Raw genomic sequence first — 17,678 nt, 5'->3', positions numbered from 1 at the left:
TACATTAAAAAAGCACTGCTCTGCTCAGGGCCTTGTGCCTCCAAAATTAATTTACGGACTTGGGTCTGACTCATTAGCCAAACCTTGCACACAAGCTTACCTTGGGCAGTTTGCTAACCCTCAACTCCATATGAATGTGGATAAGGGAGACCAGAAGTTGAAAATCTATAGAGTATGCTCTCCCAAAAATTTGCCCTTCGCCACCACCCCATACCAAATCTTGTATCACCAACACACACATTAATGCACCTTGAGACTTCTCTGAAACACATCACTTTAAATGAGTTGCACAAAAAAGGCAAAGACGAGGAAAGTAAATACATTTCCCTATCTATGGGGGGTGTGGGGGCGATGCAAAACATCAAGCCCCAGATTCTCTTGTATGGATTCTCAGCTCCTCAAATCAGTGCTGTTTGATGTTCTCAACCCAAACTTAAAACTCAAACACTTAAACCTGTCTGTGCCCCCCCCTCTCTCTCTCACACACACACACACACACACAGACACCTAAATATTTCTTAATTGAACAGTTTGTGGTGGAGCTTCCTTATAGCAATTTAATAGATTAACTCATCTGAGCCAGCCTCAAATTTCAGATTAAAATTCCTTCATCCCGAAGGCAGCATTATCAGGTTGTTGGAGGCTGTTTTCAAACCTTGGTTTTGAATAGCAGCGGCTCTGCATTAATTTAACCACTAAGCTAATAAGTAGGTTTCGTTTTGTTATGCTAAGCTTTATTGCTTTTCTTTTGATCAGAATGGTGTTGTTGAGCAAAGCAGCAGACAAGGCATTCTTTGATGAGGGAATTAGCGCTCCATTCTTCCTCTATTATTCATAGCGCAGTGGAATATGTAAGTACCTGAGGGTGTCAAAGGAGCGCAGGTTCTATTGCAAAGTGCTCGCCTTGTTTCTCTCAATAGCTGACTATGAGATGATAAACCGCTTAATACACTGTGCTAATTGGATGAGAGCAAAAAGAGATGGGAATTAAGGCGAGGCAAAAGGAGAAAGTGCAACCAGCCTTCAATTCACTCTTTCACCACTTTAACAGCACCAAAGGAGGCACAAGCTTTCTATAAGCAGACTAGAGGTTTTGTGCAGAGATAAAATGAACGTGTTAGTGGATTCAAGTAATACACTAATTATTGCACAGTATAAATACCACTACTGGTTTTATAACAGGGAGGTAAACTTCTTTTGAGAGGGTTATAGGATTGCTTGGCAGTGGTGTAGAACCTAATAAGGGCCCAGAGTAATAACCCCCTGGATTAACAAAATTGCTGCTTGTAGAAGTATGATTCAGGCTTTTACGAAGATTTCCGGAGAATGAATAAAAATGACTGAATGACATTTCTTAATGTATAACTGGTAATCGCTCCCTTTTCTTTAAAGGAAAAAATGTATACTTCAAACTGGACGGTTAATAACGTCCAGGGACAACATGACTTTTTCCTTAAGAAAAAAAAAATGCTGCTTCTCCCCACCCCCCCCCCCACCCCAATCAGGTAGTGGGGTTTCTTCACCCCACCCTCCACCCTCCCCACCCCCCACTCCCCGCCAGGCTGCCACTGTCAGTTACATATGCAGTTGCTCTGGGGGAACTTCCTGTTCCAAAATACCATTTTAGGCTCCATTGAAGACCCCCTTCGTTCAGATACACTCACTTTTGTGTCTACACATCCACACATGCTCACGGACACATTTTTTTTCTTGCTCTAAAAGCAAGTTGGGCTAACCCACGTATCATTTCCCCTCCTCTTCCATCAGCCCGCTTTCCTGTTCTAGTAAGCTCTCCGTGCAAAGCGCTTCTAAACAGAACTAGTGGCACTTTGGCTCTTGACATGATACATGAAAAAGAAAATAAACATAAATGTTGACCCAATTGGGATGGGGAAATAATAAGAAAAAAGGGGGAGGGGAGGACTGACCAGAGCCAATACCAATAGCTTGAGCCTAAGACTGATTTGCTCTTTGAGAATCATGCTCCCTAATGCATTCCCTTGCTACCTGAGCGGGAATGAAAGATGTCCACGGTCACTACTGCCCTGAGTCCCCGCTCCGGGGAGGAAGGGTCGCCATGCTTCTGGTACTATGCCAACTACTCCTTTCTTGCCTTTCTAGTCACCTCCAGTTCTGGCCAGTCTGTTTGAAAATGTAACAAATTAAGGGACCCTTTTCCCCTCAGCCTTCCTATGGAAGCCCATTCAGGCCTCCCCAGTACCTCCTCACCCCAAGATGTGGGACAGCCCTGGGAAAAACAGGTGCTGCTCCAGGCTGCCCTGGGTGTGATGTGTGATAGAAAAGAGTGAGGCCATGAGCTTGGCTCCCCTCAGCTCCGCAGGGCTCTGCCTGTCCTCCACGCTGGAAGAAGACTGCTTCAAGGTTTTGTTTTGTTTTTTTTTTTTATTGGGGGGGGGGTTCAGTAGCTCCCAGCATTGTGACTGTGTTCCCAGATATTGGGGCCAAATTGGGTTGCCATTCATTAATAATGCTCACAATAAGATTAAATCATTCTGGAAAATCTCATAAAATCCCCGTAAGTACGCTCCAGTGGCTCTTTCCAATCCCCGTCATTCAGCACTTGGGGAGGTTTGGAAGGAGAAGAAAATTGGTTTCTTTGCTTTTAATGCTGCTTTGAAAAGATACTCAGAGTTTGTCATGCGTGACATGTCACATGTTTAATGTGGACTTGCTGGAAGTCAGGGGGTCTTTAGCGTGTGATATTTATGGGGAATATTAAGTGCAGAATGAGGTCCCTCCAGCTGGGGAAAGTTGAAAGAATAGGAGGCCCAGGCCTGGGCTTGTTTGCAGCATCAGAATGACATAGGATTAAGAGTTTGTAAAACAAGGCAAGGGGTTCTCATTGGCCAGTAATAAATGTAATCCTTGGAGGTAATTTCACGCAATTTGCTTCTGCTCCATGGAAGGGTCAAATGAGAAAAAATGACTTAAAAAAGAGTTCATTAACAGGAAGAATGGTACTGTTTCTCGTATACCATCCAACTGGCAGCCTAGGGGATTTGAGGGGTGCGGGAAGCCCTACTAACAAAAAGCCAAAATCGACGGAAAATTGATATTGACCACCAATAAATAAATAACTCCTTTTCCTCCTGCGCGCTCCTCCAGTACCCCAGCGCTTTCGCTCCAGGACAGCAATGTGGAGTCTGACGGGTTGGGACTCTCAGGCGTCTAGGAATGCCCTAGAAAGTTCCCATTCCTCCCACTAAACCTGGGAAAGAAGTGTATGGCGGGAATGGTGGTTGGTAACTGTTCCCCATGCCCCCCCCCCAAAAAAAAAATCAGGCCTTTGTCTTCAAATACCACCCAGGCGAATATCTCTGGTGGGGCCAGATTGATAGTGACCAAATGGCCAAAATTGGAGAAAAACACTGTGCTGGCGAGCCCGCTTAGGTAGGCTCCCCAAAGTTTCCAACACACAGAGGCTTTGGGATAGCTGGCCTGGGCCCGGCCTGGGGCCTCAGCTGGCTGGGCGCGGGGGGGGGGGGGGGCTGCCCACCTCCTGGGGCGGGGTGCTGGGCGGGAGGGCTGCTGACCTCTCCCCGACCCCATGGCATCGCCCCTCTCCGCCCCCCCCCCCCCGCGCCCTTTCGTTCTTCCAGAGTGTAACCTTCCCTCGGCCAGGTGCTGCGCCCGCGCCCCCTGCGGCGACCAACTGGCAGGCGGCGTGGTGGGGCGACGGGTCCCCCGGGCGAGCCCCGGCACTCACGCCAGCCGCAGCTCCCCCTCCCCCTCCCCCCTCCCCGCCTGCCCCTCTCCCCAAAGGTCCGGCGCGCTAATTACTGCAAATTGAAACTAATTAAGCTTCTCTTCCCTTTCCCATCACCCTGGGAGCGTTGGCGAGACCCAGCCGCTGCGGGCGCGCTTCCACCGAGCGGTCACCCGAAGGGGCGCAGGCTGAGCCCCGGGGGGGAGAGGAAGCCATCGTTCCTGTGGCAGGAGGGGGTGCGCCGAGGGGGGGGGGAGTTTGCAAATCTCTTTTGGGTCTCCTAGTGAAGTCTGAGTTGTTTAGGTTTAAAAAAACAACCACGACAACAACCCAGAAAAATAAATGTATACATTTCCCGATGCCTGGATAAGTGATGTAATGGCATTTGTCGAGTTAAGATCCGCCACTTGGATACTCCCTCTGCCTTGCCAGCACGGCTGCCGTCTTTCGGCGTTCTGGGGCGCTCTCTCTCTCTCTCTTCCTCTCCCACCCTCCCTTCCTATCTCCCCCCCCCCTTCTTCTCCCCTCTCCTCCTCCCTCCCCTCCAGTACTGTGAAGCCCGCCCCCTCGGAAGCCAGCGGCGGGCTTCCAGCTCTCGCCATTACCTGTCCTGTCGCTGGGCTCGGACTGTGCACTTCCTTCCTACGTGGCACTTTCCACGAGCAGCTTCCTTCGCCTTCCGAGCCAACACTGCACTCGCTTCCAGCGTCTTACTCCACCGCCAATGACGCCTACTGTACACGCACCTACCCTCCAGCTCGCCCTACTTGCGCGCGGCCCACAATTCCCGCGCGCGTGGAATGCACCGCGCCAGTCATCCTTAAGCTTCGTGGAAACCCCGATCCCTTTAAGGGCCACTTTCTAGAAGCTGTGGCCTCGGCTTGGAAAACATGTGCAGAGAAACCCACGATGCCAGGGCGCTGGAACCCCCCCCCCCCCGTCTCAGGGGGTGGGGGCGGGGTGCCTCCCATCCCCTGGAGGCCTACATAGAGGATTCATACTTCCTTTTGTTAAACATATATTTGTTTTTTTATTTAGAGTGTGACACTTCTCCACTAGATAGCAAGGAAAAGTGATAACAATTACACATTACACAAAAGTACTGTACCATTGCCTTTATGGTGAAGGTTTCGGAAGCCTCTACAGTTAATAAGTTAAATAAAGGGCTCGAGTACATAAATATTTGTCTAGGAACCCTACTGTATCTACAACACATTAAGAATCTACGGGAGGACAAACTTTTACCATACCACGCTGAGTGCAATTGCGTTATAACATTTCAAATATACAAAGCTCTGTTCTTTTTTTTTTTTTTAATAACAATGGTATGTACAGAATCAATAATCACAGTTTGGTGACTTCAACAGTCCATATTCTAGCAGAGTATTTCCCTTTGGTTTGATATAAAAACCTTGGTTGGTGTATGATAAAGAAGAGAACAAGAACAAGACGCTCCTTTTGCTTTAAGTGCACTGTTAGCTATCTTACACACTTGCGTTCGCTTGCGCGCCGGGCCGCGCTGGGGAGATCAACTTAGAGCGCCCAAAGGCTATTGAGAAAAGAAGAAGAAGAAGCAAAAAGAAAAAAAAAAGTGGGGGGGGGGAGCTAGGTGGGGTGTCCGAAGGAAAAGTAGTGAGGCTTTTTAATGGTTTTTTTTTTCTTTTTGACTTCAATACCAGGCGTCTGGGGGAGAAAAGCTCCCCCCATCCCCAATGTTTTCAGTAAAGTAAGAATGGGAGCGAGTGGACGCTGGAGTTGGAGCGAAGTTGACCGGGGGCGGGGGGGAGGGAGGGCGTGGGGGGAGGGAGGGAGGGGGGCAGATGGACAGCCAGCCGAAGAGGTGCCACGTCCGTTAACGCCCGGGGCCGCCTTGCCCGCCGTCCAGGCTGCTGCGATGGCGGCTGCCCTCTCCCCCGTGCCGTCGGGGGGTGGGGTGGGGGGGTGGGGGGGGAGTGTGCTGGTCCTCTTGTTTTTTTGTTTTTTTTTTCCATTTGGTCTTGAGTGGTGCTGAGTGACGTGACCTTTTCGGGGCGCGCCTGGGGAAGGGAGGGCGCGAGCGGGGGGGGGGGGGGGAGGGCAGCCTTTTAGCACACCTCCTTGCCCGTGCTGGTGCCCGGCAGGATGTTGAGCTGCGTGAGCTGCGCCGCGTGCTCCTTGGCCTTGAGCCTCAGCGCCGCTATGCTAGACGCGCGTCTGTCTGCCGCCGCCGTGGCGGGATCGGCGAGCGCGCCCGACGCCACGGCGCCCTCCACGGCCGGAGCGGGCTGTCTCAGCAGCGCGGCCGCGGTCGACGCGCTGGTCAGGGGGGCCATGGTGGAAAAGAGCCTGCGGGGAGAGCAAACAGCGCGGTCACGGCCTCGCGAGCGGAGCGGGGCGCCTCTCCCCGCGGGGGAGCCGAGGGCGCGCGCGCCCGCCCGGGCGCCCCGAGGTGCGGACGCACACGGCAGGCCCCGGGAGCGGGAGATCGGGCAGCAGACGGGGCTCGGAGAGGGGCGCGAGGCCGGGCACGGGGGAGCCGGGGAGAAACTAGAGCAGGATTAGAACCGACGAGACAAAGGAAAGCCCGAGGCACCAGCTATTTGCCCGCAGACTAGAAGCAAAGGCCCCGCAGCCGAGAAGCCTAATGCCCAACGGGGAAGGCTGTGCGCCTTCGGTTAAAAAGCGGGGGGGGGGGGTGTGGGGGTGCAATCCAAGGGCAGATCGTCCAGTTATAACGTTTACTAAGTGATCAAGAGAGAACAGGACGGGAAAAGGGGCACAGAGTGGGAGAAGGGGAAATAAAGCACGGAGAAAGTGGGCTGAAACTACCCCCCAAAGCTCTGCTGACTTTGAACTCTCCCCCCGGGGCTCCTCTCACCCCCACTTTTTTTTTTTTGCCTGGAAGGGCGGGGTGGGGAGACGCTGGCCTTAGTTCCGGCCTTCCGGTCTGTCCGCGCCGACCTCCTGTGCGGGGCTAAGCGGGCCGGCGCCCGGCCAAGGCCTGCGAGGTTTTTTGGGGGGGGGGGGGCGGGTAGAGGGGGCGCCCGCCTGTTGATTTCCGCTCTACAGACGGCTTAGGACCCGCAGGCGGCCCTAGGTCCCGGCGCCATGACACCCTTTCCCTGCTGCCTTCGCTTCTGTCCCTTTGGCCTTTTGCCCCAGATAAGTTCAAGGCCCGTGACCGCCGCCCCCCTCCTCCGCACGCAGCAGCGCGAGGCGACGCCATTCGCCAGTGCCACCGCCTCCGGGGCGGCGCCAGGATTTCTCCCATCTCCTCCACCCATCACCACCGACCAGCAAGCTGAGGCCTGAGCCGACCCAACCCCCCCCCCCCACCTCCACCCGGCGCCGCCTCTGAGCACCCGCCGGGCTTACCCCCCCCCCCCCCCCCCCCGCCACCTCCCCGAGATGGCGTTGGCTCCAGACCCCTGCGGGGCCAATTCAGCATTTCCACAATTAGAAATGAGCCCACCTGGGTTCCCAGAGCCCTGTTCCTCCTCTCAAACCCACTCTTCACTGCCACCCCGACCGCCCCCCTCTTCCAGACTCTGAATCTCAAAGCCTGGTGTTCCAGCTGGGGTTCGCCTGTTTGACAAGTCGTTTGTTGGCAGTGAGGCAAAGTTAGGGAGAAGGAGACTCAAGACTTCAAATTGGTGTGTGTGTGGGGGGGGTCTTCTTCTTCCAGAAAGTGATAAAGGTGTGACCCGGAGGGGGGTGTGATATGACCTGGTTCAATTAAGTAAACTGAGTCACTAACTATACTTCCACGCTCTCGCTATTTTATTAGTTGGGTACAAGAAACTAATTTTTTTTATTTCAAGGCTTGTTTTTTAATTTGCTCTCAGATGATGGCTGTTAAGTAACTGCGCAGTTGGATGAATCTATTATTTCTTTGTTCTCTCAAAGAGAGATCACTGAAGCAGCATTCAGTTTTATTTTCTCTGCACTTCCCAACTTAATACACCCTCTTTTGTTTCTTTGTCTGTGTGGTTACACAGGTTTTTTAAATTTCATCATTCGATGGTTCAGTTAAAGAAAAGGAGTTATCATACACGATGAGCTGTTTCTTATTTCGTAGTCTTGTGCCGCTGTGGGGGTCCACGGTTGCGCATATAGGGGAATCCTTGGCATCGGGTCATTTGAGTAACAAGGAAGATAGAGTCTGGGGAAGAAGAAATAATTCTATGCACCCAGAAGGACCCCATGGCAGGATGGCCCCAGTGTTTGGGGTGTGTGAAGGACTTTTGTACAACTTGAAAAGTCACCCCTAGTTCAGTAGCCTACACCTGCTCGCATCGCCTAGGGCTGCTGCCCAGGCTGCCATCAAATGGGACTTCCACAGCTTTCCTTCATCATGGTTACAGTTACCGCCTCCCCCCACTTTCCTGCTCAGTCCCAAGTCAAATCCCCCAATTTTTGTCCCAAGTGAACATTAGAGAGGTCGTGGTGGTGGTGGTGGGGGGGGGGGGAGTTAAAGTCTGGAAGAGAGCCAAAGAAAAAGATGTGTGCAGCCTGTTTGTCTCCAGCCTCCTTCCTCCCTGATCCCCGAGCATCCTCCGGTGTGACAGCCAGACAGACAGACAGATCGACAGACAAGACGGCCCTCGGAGGCTTTGTGTTACCTGCCAAACGCTGGGCTGATGAAGGCCGGGTGCCGGAACACAGCTGCTCCCAGGAAAGTACTCAGGCCCAGCGGCGCCCCGCTGGGCGGCAGGCTGGCCGAGCCGGGAGGCGGAGGTAGGCTCGGGAAGGCGGCGGCGGCGGCGGCGGCGGCGGCCGTCCAGGCCGAATCCAGCGCCGGGTGGTGCGGAGGGAAGGGACTGGCGTCCAGGTAGGGGCTCAGTGGGTGGGTGGCCGACAGGGGCCCGGGAAAAGGCAGCCCCGGGGGATGGGTCTGCGCGCCGGCCTTCTCCCGCTTGCGCCACTTTGCCCGACGGTTTTGGAACCAAACCTGCAAAGGTGAAGACAGCCCTGGGTCGGTGTGGCTCTGGGCGCCTTCCCTTGGAGAGCGCCAGCCAAGCCTTCCTTCCCTGCGGGTTCGAAACCTCCTCGCCCCTGGGGGTGGGGGTGGGGGTGTCTGGTGTCTCAAGTGGGCCAAGGGTGCAAAAGTACAATGGCAAGGAGTCCAATCTTGCAACTCCTTTCTAGGGAATATTCCAACTAGCCCCATCTTCCAAGCTTCAGGAAACTAGGGTTTGGGGAGGGGGGGGGGTTATTTTGTTTTTAAAGAGATGGGAAGCCTAAGGGTTGATTGTCTGTACTTCCCCTTTCTTGCTGCCTGACTTTAGACAAGTGACTTCAACTCTCTGGACCTCAGTTTTCGAATCTGGAAAGTGGGAATGGCACCCCACCCCGAGCCCGACTGTTTAGGAAGAAAAGTAAAACCAGGCAAATTGAAAGCACGCATCCCGTACTCTTGGGGAAAGGCAAGAGAGGAACAGATTGGTTTTGCTGCCTTTCAGTTCTTTCTCACGTTTCAGGTTTATCCAAGGTTGGGGAAAACAATCTCTGCTCTGTACTGGAAATGGAAGGAGGGAGAGGCAAAGCAGTTCCCTTCTTTCTACAAATCTTATTGAACTCCTGAATGGACTATCCGAACTTTGGCAGATTCGGGGGAGGGATGAGAGAAAATTCTCACAATAACTGGCAAACAAGTGACCATTTTAGGGGACTCATTCTCTGTGGAATAAAATAGGGGGTCCACAACTTGCTGCCTTCAGAGGCTCTATACTGGGCCTGGCTGGGGGAGGGGAGGAAGAGGGAGGAGATGTCCTGACTTTCTGGAGTCAGGAATCACCTGGACCTAGAAATCAAAGGCAGGATAGGAGGAGACTTTGCCCATCTTCAGAACTAACAGGCCTTTGGGGGGAATGTGGTTTAAATAGGCTATTTAAATAAGGTATTTCTAGGCTTGAGGGAGGTTTCCAGCCAGAGGTATTTTCCTAATTGTTAATAAGAAGCAGTTTGAATAGAGACCTTTACCTGAAACATCGCAGCTACCATCACCTAAAAATAACCCCAAAGAGCATGAAATTATTTTTATATGACCTGCTCATCACACCCACAGTTGAGAAGAGATGTTCCTTCTTCCCTGAACACATTAATATTTTTAGGGCTGGGTTTGTGACTGCATACAAGTTAAAAAAAAAATCAAGAATGAACTCTGGGCCTATAAAGTTATATTAAAATATGATGTAAATGATGCCAGAGGAATGTAGGGAGAAAAAAAATAAGACATTTACATCTTTCAACTCTCCACCTTGACTTGGTTACTATGAGCACTAGCAAGTAAGCTTGGGTTGATTTCCAGACAGCAACCCAGAGCAAGAAAAACTCAGACTCCAAATGGGTTGATCATTTAAAATAGTCTCCTGAAAGGAGAGTCATCTAGAACATTCCATGGCCTTCAAATCGAGTTGTGAATTCAAGAAAATGCTCTAGCAAGGAGGCTCAGACAGAGACTTGAAAAAGTTAAGACTGCTGGTAGATGAGATCAGGCTGGGTGGGCAGCTTTTGTCCATCTGAGGCTGTCTAGACAGAATATCCACCCAGCCTCCATCCCTAGTGAAAGGAGTAAGGGAAGGGACCAGGCAGTGGAGGCCCAGGGCCCTGAAAGAATGTGGAAACTTGCATATGGATCGTCTCTCTGTCTCTGGGGCTCAACTGCAATTATCAAGATGTCCCCCAGCAATTCCTCATTATTGAATTAATACCTCTAAGGCCTCCCAAAGGTAAACGAAAGGACTCTAATAATTCATATTCCCTTAATTACATCTTCTCCAGTGAATAGGGACAGAAGAGAAGGGGAGGGGGGCGCTCTCTTTCTTTTTAAAAGTTATTTAACTTTCCCACGACTTGTTCCCCTGAGCTGAAAATGCAGAGTTGCTGTCACATCTCTGTTTGACAATGGAGAAATGTGTCAACAGAAAGGAGGTACAGGCCTCATCATTAGCCCTCTAATGCAAGGAGCTGTTGTGTATTAAATGAGCCATATGGAATTTATTGTGCTTTATCAGCGCTTGATTTTGACTGTAAAGTGATTCACTCAGCTCCTAACCCGGGGACATCTGTTTTCTGTTGGCCATCGGGGCTGCCCAGTGTTGATCGTCTCTTTGGTAATGAGACCTGGGTTCGGAAATGCACTCCGGTATGGGGCTGCAAACACCTTTAATAGCATTGCGCTCACTCCCTATTAGATCAATGTGGGCTCATTGCTATAAAAAATGGGAAATCAAATAGCATTAGCCAGCTCCTCTTGCGGGGCGGAGGGGAAATCAAACAGCATTTTGCCTTCAAATGGCCCTGTTTGTTCTAGCACTAAGTGGGCTTTTATGAAGCCCGATTGGAGACTTAATCGCAGCCAAATACCTGCTTGGAGCTGAGCGGATTTGTCTAACACCCAAATCCATGCTCCATCCCATTATTTCAATCAGGAGAAGTCGGCTGGTGGACTGTTTTCTACGGGGGGCCTTGGGACTGACTGGGGGCTCCTCAACTGCAGCTCCAACTCTTAGCACCCTGTTTGGATGCTGGGCTCCTTTCTTTCCCAGGCTCCCAAACCCTGATCTTTTCCCCCCCTCCGGTCCCCCAAGGCCGGTTTGTTAAGGTCTCATCGTGTGGGAGTGCTTGGGTCTGTCTTTTGCAGTCTGCTTCTCTTTTATGAGGGGAGGCTCCAATAGCTTCCCCAACCCATGGATCCAACTATCTTCCCCTTTCCCACCTCCCACCACCCTCCTCCCTCCCCTCTCTCTGTGTACAGCTCACCTGGACTCGGGCCTCAGTCAAGTCCAGCCTCATGGCCAGTTCCTCCCTATAAAAAAGAAAAAAAAGCAACACACAAGGTAGGAGGTCGCTGTAGGCCCCGGCAGCTCCCCACTCAAGCGCCTTCCCTTCCAGGACGGGCCTCCTCCCTGCCCGCCCCACCCCTAACTACATGGACAGCACCATCCTTTTGCCACTGCAGTGTCCACTATTGGACTGAAAACAGAAAACTGCAATCTGTTGCCAGCTTGAGACTCTTAGCTCTATTCTATTCAAGGGAAACAGGGTTGACTTTCTTGGGCCTGTGAGTCTACAAGTCCGGGTAACATGAATGCTCTCTGGCTCTCTCTTAGGCCAGAGCTTGGTAGGAAAAGCTCACACACGGCACTTAGACCCTGCTTTGTCCTAATACCAAATGGGGTAAACTCAAACTATTGATTTTCTGCCCTCTTGGCTTCCTTCTGCCTTCTTCTTTTCTAGAAAATGTCCCTCCCCCTCCATTCTACCTCTCTGCCATTCCCTCCCTCCCCTTCCCTCCCTTCTTCCCTCCCTCACCCCCTTAGGTCACACTCCCCATTACCCTCTGGAGATCTGTTAAGCTTGTTAAGAGTTCAGTGGGGGTAATTTTTCGATTAAACAAAATTCTGCGCACCTCCTGACTCCAGTGCCCACCGCAAGCCTGCCCATCTCAGGGGAAGTCAATTTAGCTGAAACCCTACCCCGTCATTGCGGTTATTACTGCCACAATTAAGGCAAATAGGAAACCATTAAGATGCTGTAAAACGGCTTACGACCTGTTTACCGAAAATATGAGCGCGCCGAGAATAATTGGCTCTCGGCTCGCTACTCTGAAAGAGCGGGGGGACCCGCTCGAATCTGGGGGCCTGGGTCTGGGCGGCAGGCAGGTCCCCCTTTTCCACACCTGAAACTTCAGCGCGGAGAGCACATCAGTGCCTCGAGCGCTGGCTGCTGCCCCTGCTACCCCGAGTTCCCCCCGCAAACGTTGAACTGAGCCCCGAGCTCCAGGCTAGCTCCGGGCTGGAGCCCAGCGGGCTGAGTCTCCCCGGCTAGAACGAGGTGGGGGTGGGGCGGCGGCGGGGAGCAGCCCCTCTACACACACTTGCCCCCCCCTTCGAGCTAAAAGAAAAGGTGGGGGGGCAGACTGGGCTAATTTTCTTCTTTGAAGTACAGTCATCTATATGATAAACGCAAAGGTGGTCCGCCGTTGAGTTAGCTATTTGATAGCACGCAGTGATTTTTCAATTTATTTCCTCCCCCCCCCCCAAGAAAGGGACTGAGTGACAAGAGAGGCCAGAGTTGAACTCTAGGAATAGGACAACCAAGTTTAAGCACCCTCGTCCCCATTAAACGAACTCTCTGATGACTTCTGGTTAAGAGAGGTTTGGGCAATTGCCAGACCAACTACATTTTGGAGTTGTCTTGGGCCTTCGGTGTTCGAAAGCAGTAGTTCTTCTGGTTCAAAGAGACCACTCGTTTTCTCCTCTAAAATGAGCCCCTTGGAAAGCTGCCCACATCTCCTGCGAAGGAGTCGTGTGTTTCCTAACACTCCAGCCAAGTCACCAGCCCCTTTCCCTGGGGTGTCCGACGATGCCCCCAACACTGGCTTCTCCTCTGAGCTGAGATTCTTGCCTTGGGGTGAAAGATAAACCTTCCACAGCCAGCCAGTGCCCTTTGTGGGGAGGGGCCAGAGGCCCAGGTTCAAGCGCGTCTTATAACTGGAGTGAGAAGGGAAGTGTAACCACACCGCACACCCGGCTTGGACACTCATCCAAAGATACCCCCCCCCCCCCCGAGCCCAACTACCTTGCCTAAAGTCTGCCGGCAATCATCTACCCCCCCCATAAACCCGTTTACAGTAAACACACTCTGGGATTATTGGGGGGGGGGGGGGCGGGGAGAGGGCAGGGCAGAGGAAGATTCTGGCTGGTGTCTCTCAGGTGCACAGACACCAAAACATTGTCCAGTTCCGACTTGGTTATTTTCAGGAGTTCTCAAATGACAGGACTCAGGCCTTTTCTTTAAAGGCCTTCTCTGCAGGCCGGGGTTCCAGCTTCACTGCGAACAGCGTAACCAGCAGCAGACACTTAGGGCACCAGGCGGGGGGGGGGGGGGGGGGGGAGGTGGCGAGTGCGCTGGACAATGACCCAAAATAGCCCCTGCTTTGGCCTACGGCGCCCGGGGCCAGTGCCCGTGTGGCTGTGGCTGTGGCGCGCGCCTCGCCCCAAGTGGCTCCATCGGGGGCGGTTTTGGAGAATCCTCCCCCCCTCCCCTTTAAGTCAAACTTGTCGTTTGGAAACACATTAAACTGGAACGACCTTGGGAAGGCAAGAACCCATCCCAGCTTACATCGCAAAAGCTCAGAGCAGGTATGGGAAGAGTAACTAAGCCTGTGGTTTGGGGGTGTTTTTGTCGCAGAGAGCCAAGGTGGGTTGTATGGGCGAGGTGTGCCAAGTGATCGAAGTGATCGCCCCGAGTCCGGACTATATGGGGGGGTATCACAAGGTGTGGGGGGGGTCCTTGATCACCCACTTAACCCTCTCCTCGTCCCCGCGTGCGTCCTCCCCTCCGCGCTGGCCGCGATCTCCCCCGGGGGGCGTCCGTACCTGGTGAAGACGTCCGGGTAGTGCGTCTTCTGGAAGGCTCGCTCCAGTTCCTCCAGCTGGTAGCTGGTGAACGTGGTGCGGTAGCGCCTCTGTTTGCGCTTCAGCAGCCCCTCCTCCGAGTCGCTGCCCGCCGACAGGCACACGCTGTCCTCGCCGTCCTTGCCCTCCGCGTCCTCGGGGTGCAGCAGCAGCTCTTCCTTGGGCGACAGCTCCCCGCCCTCGGTGGCCACGGCGGCGGCGGCGGCGGCGGCGGCGGCAGCGGCGGCCACGGCCCCGGTGGCGGCCACCGTGCAACGCCGGGGCTCCTTGAGCAGCGCGCGGGCATCGTCCTCCAGCAACTCCTCATCGTCGTCCTCCAGCAGCTCCTCTTCCTCCTCCTCCTCCTCCTCGTCCTCCAACAGCTCCTCGTCGTCGTCCTCGGTTCCCGTGCCACCACCACTCACCGCCTGGGCACCGCCGGGGCCGCTGGCCGCGCCGAGGCGTTCCTCGGGGTGCGCGACGCCCCCCGGGCCGCCCAACTCATCGAGCGCGGGCGGCGGCGGCACGAAGGGCGCCCCGTTCTCGCGGTACGACTTGCTGCGGCTGATGCTCACCTGAGGCGCCTGGCTGATCTTAAGCGTGTCCCACGCGGCAGCGGCCGCAGCGGCGGCGGCCACGGCGGGGCCCGGGCCGTCCGGCCGCTCCCCGGGCCGCGCAGCAGTCGGAGGCGGCGGTGGCGGGGCTTCCCCCCGGGGACCCGCGGTGGCCGTGGCCGCCGCCGCCGCCGCCGCAGCCGCTGCCGCCGCCGCCGCCGCGGCGCCCTGGAGGAGACGACCCCCGCCGGGGCCATACAGGCGCCTCAGCTTGGGCGGCAGGTGCAGCTCGGCCTCAAACGGGGCGCTGCTGCCTTTGGGGGAGCCTGCGAGCAAGGGAGAACGAGCGATCAGTGCGCCGGCGGGGGGCCCCCGGCGGGCCAGCCCGCCAGAACCGCAGCCCAGGGCCCAGCCTGCTGCGCTCCCCTCCCTGGGCCTCAACTCCACATCCGACTTTTCCACGATCGCTTGTTTTGTGCTTTTGTTTTTTCTTCTTCTTCTCGTTCCCTTTCCCCTCGTTTCCTCCTGCGTTCCTTGCCCTTTTCACTCTGCTCTTTATTTCCTCTTTACTTTCTCTTCCTGATCTCTTCACACTTTTCCACTGCTTTCTTTGCTTCTTTTCTTTCTCTTGCCCCTCTTTGCATCATCTTCTTCCCTCCTCCCCAAGTCTTCCCTTTCCAGCCTTTTCTCTTTCTGTGTGTTTTCCCTTCCTCTCTCTCCTTCCTTCTTTCATTCTTTTTTTTTTCCCCCTCTCCTTCCTTCACCCATTTTTTTTTTTAAATCCCTTCCCATTTCAGGGCAGAGTTGAAACAAAACGTTCAACAACTTAAAAAACCAAATCAGCACTACCCTAAAAACTTTGTGTGAGGCCTCTGCCCTCTTCAGCGCGGCCCGGGCCGGGCTGGCCGCAGGGGCGCTGTCCCGCGGCGACCCCTGCGGGGCGAACGGGCTCTGTGGTCCCCGGCGCTCAGCCCCGTCCCAGCAGCCCAAAGCGGGAAGGAGCTGGGGGCTCCTTGCACGGAAAAATGCAAAGAGAAATCATCCTGGCCAAAAGGTACTAGGAAAGGCCTGGAATGGAAAGCAGGAAGACAGAGGTGCAACAGGCACAGGTCGCTCCTTCCCTTCTAGGAAGCGCCTGGCACAGGTACAACTGCAGGTTAAAGAGAGACAGAATCTGAGCCAGAGAGAGAGAAGGAGAGAGGAAAAGGGAGACAGAAAGAGATAGAAAAGGAAAGAAGCAATTTACTTTTAAAGGGTTCCCTCTCCAGCATGGAGCTGTCGAATTCCACGGTTGCGGCTAGACCGCTACTTTTCAGATTTTTATTTTATTTTATTTTATTTTTAAAGAAAGCAATAGGTGTTTTTCCTCGGGACACCTCTGCACCCAGCTCAAGGCAAAACTTGAGTTTTACAGCTTTGGGGCGAAACGATCATTGTTCTGGAATTTTTCAATCTCAGAAAAGAAGCCGCTTCAAACATCTCAACGGCTTGATTCTTTTAGGAAAAAAGAATGTAGCGGGGGGGGGGGGGAAATAGCACCGAGAAGCCACACATTTCATATTTTTCAAATACAATTTTAAGGGGAAATCTCAAGGGAAATGTGGGTTTTTTTTTTTTTTTGTGAAGCTTGGGCTTAAAAAGGTCATTAAGCAATGTATATTAAAAAAAAAAATACCGCGTATAAAGAAATCTTCCAAAGGGAAAAACCAAAGCTCACTCACCCCGGCTGGAGAGCCCCCCATTCATCAGCTTTTGGGGTTCTTGCCTTCATCAAGTTGCGGCTATAAAGGTCTAAGCGGGGATCTGCTGTTTCTAACCTACCAGTCCTACTCAGTGAAAGCCTACCTAAAGCCACCCAACTGGGTATTTAAACTACCTGATGACCGACACTGAGAATCTAAGGGTCCCCCAAAGCCAAGCTCGCCCTCCGCTTGTTCTGGAAGTACACAGGGAAGGAGAGACACCCCCCTATCTCTCTCGTCGCTCTTTGAGGCGGCAGGCCTCAGAGTTGTCTCGCCTTTTTTTTTTTTGAGGGGGGGTCTCCAAGTTGACAATCCCAAGGCCCCTGGCCCCCCGAACATCAAACATTTAAACCAGTGCCCAGCACCCTTTGCAGGTGCTTAACGGGCAACAACCTTACCTTGCATGGCCTTTTCCTGGTCAGCGCGGCTGGCCAGCGGGGCGGGCAAGCTCTGCGCTGCTCCCAGCAGCCGCATTTTGCACGGGCTTCTCCGGCCCAGAATGCTGTCGATGCAGTAAGAGGAGAGCAAAGTTGGAGATTTACTTTTGCATTCGGGCCTCTCGGAGCAGCCCTCCTCCTGGTACTGATTGCTCATGGTTGGGGCTTTTTCCCTGGGCTCAGAGAGCGGACCGCTGCCTGCCTCTCCAGGCGGGTGGGATGGATGGGTGTGTGTTTGGGGTGGGGTTAGATGGCTGGTTATAACAGATATTAGTGCGATCTGTATGCCTCTCTGTCTCTCCGAGTTGCCGGCTGCCGGCTCCCGGCTCCCGCCCTGCCCGCAGCCCGAGCTCGCCCTCTGCGCTCCCAGGACAAGCGGTAACAAGTGTAGTGAGCCGCGGGCGCGGAGCTCTTGAGTCTCTCTCCTCCACGTGCTGAGAAGCGCTTTTTGATTGGCTCTCGCCAGAGGCCGGGCTGAGTCCGTCTGTGGGCGCGGCGCAAAGCCAGGACTGGATTTCAGAGGAGCCGGCAGAATGTGCAGGCGGTGGGGGGAGGTAGCAGCGAGCAAGCACCAGAGCCAATGTTCCTTTTCTTTCTTTCTCTCTATTCTCCCCCCCCCCCCAAAAAAAAACTAACAACTTTTCAAATATGCCATCCTTTCCCTATAGTTCTTCCTTTAACTCTTTAGAAGTAGCCCTGGCATGTGCGGATCCCAGGCCTGTGAGTGCCACCTAGGAGTCAGGCGCCCCTTCCCCTAGCCCTGAGAACCTCGCTCCTCACAGGCGGAGGTTTGAGGCTCAAGTTCCAAGCAGAGTTGGCGTGTTTTCCAAAGCGGA

General features: G+C 53.7%; 1 protein-coding gene across 1 annotated transcript; it reads right to left on the bottom strand.

Moving 5' to 3' along the window:
• Positions 1 to 5,811: 5,811 nt before the first annotated feature.
• Arx (aristaless related homeobox) lies at positions 5,812 to 16,999 on the bottom strand. The gene is made up of 5 exons (XM_042670207.1): positions 16,804 to 16,999; positions 14,092 to 14,989; positions 11,471 to 11,516; positions 8,329 to 8,657; positions 5,812 to 6,052 (listed from the first exon to the last, which is right to left on the bottom strand). Exons 1-5 carry the CDS (start codon positions 16,997 to 16,999, stop codon positions 5,812 to 5,814), a joined length of 1,710 nt encoding a protein of 569 aa, XP_042526141.1.
• Between the last annotated feature and the right edge of the window lie 679 nt (positions 17,000 to 17,678).

Source organism: Dipodomys spectabilis, unplaced genomic scaffold (genome assembly GCF_019054845.1).
Source record: "Dipodomys spectabilis isolate Male_0828 unplaced genomic scaffold, ASM1905484v1 ptg000526l, whole genome shotgun sequence".
NCBI classification, from domain to species: domain Eukaryota; kingdom Metazoa; phylum Chordata; class Mammalia; order Rodentia; family Heteromyidae; genus Dipodomys; species Dipodomys spectabilis.
The sequence above is the reverse complement of the archived record's forward strand: the minus strand, read 5'-3'. Positions and strand labels throughout refer to the sequence as shown.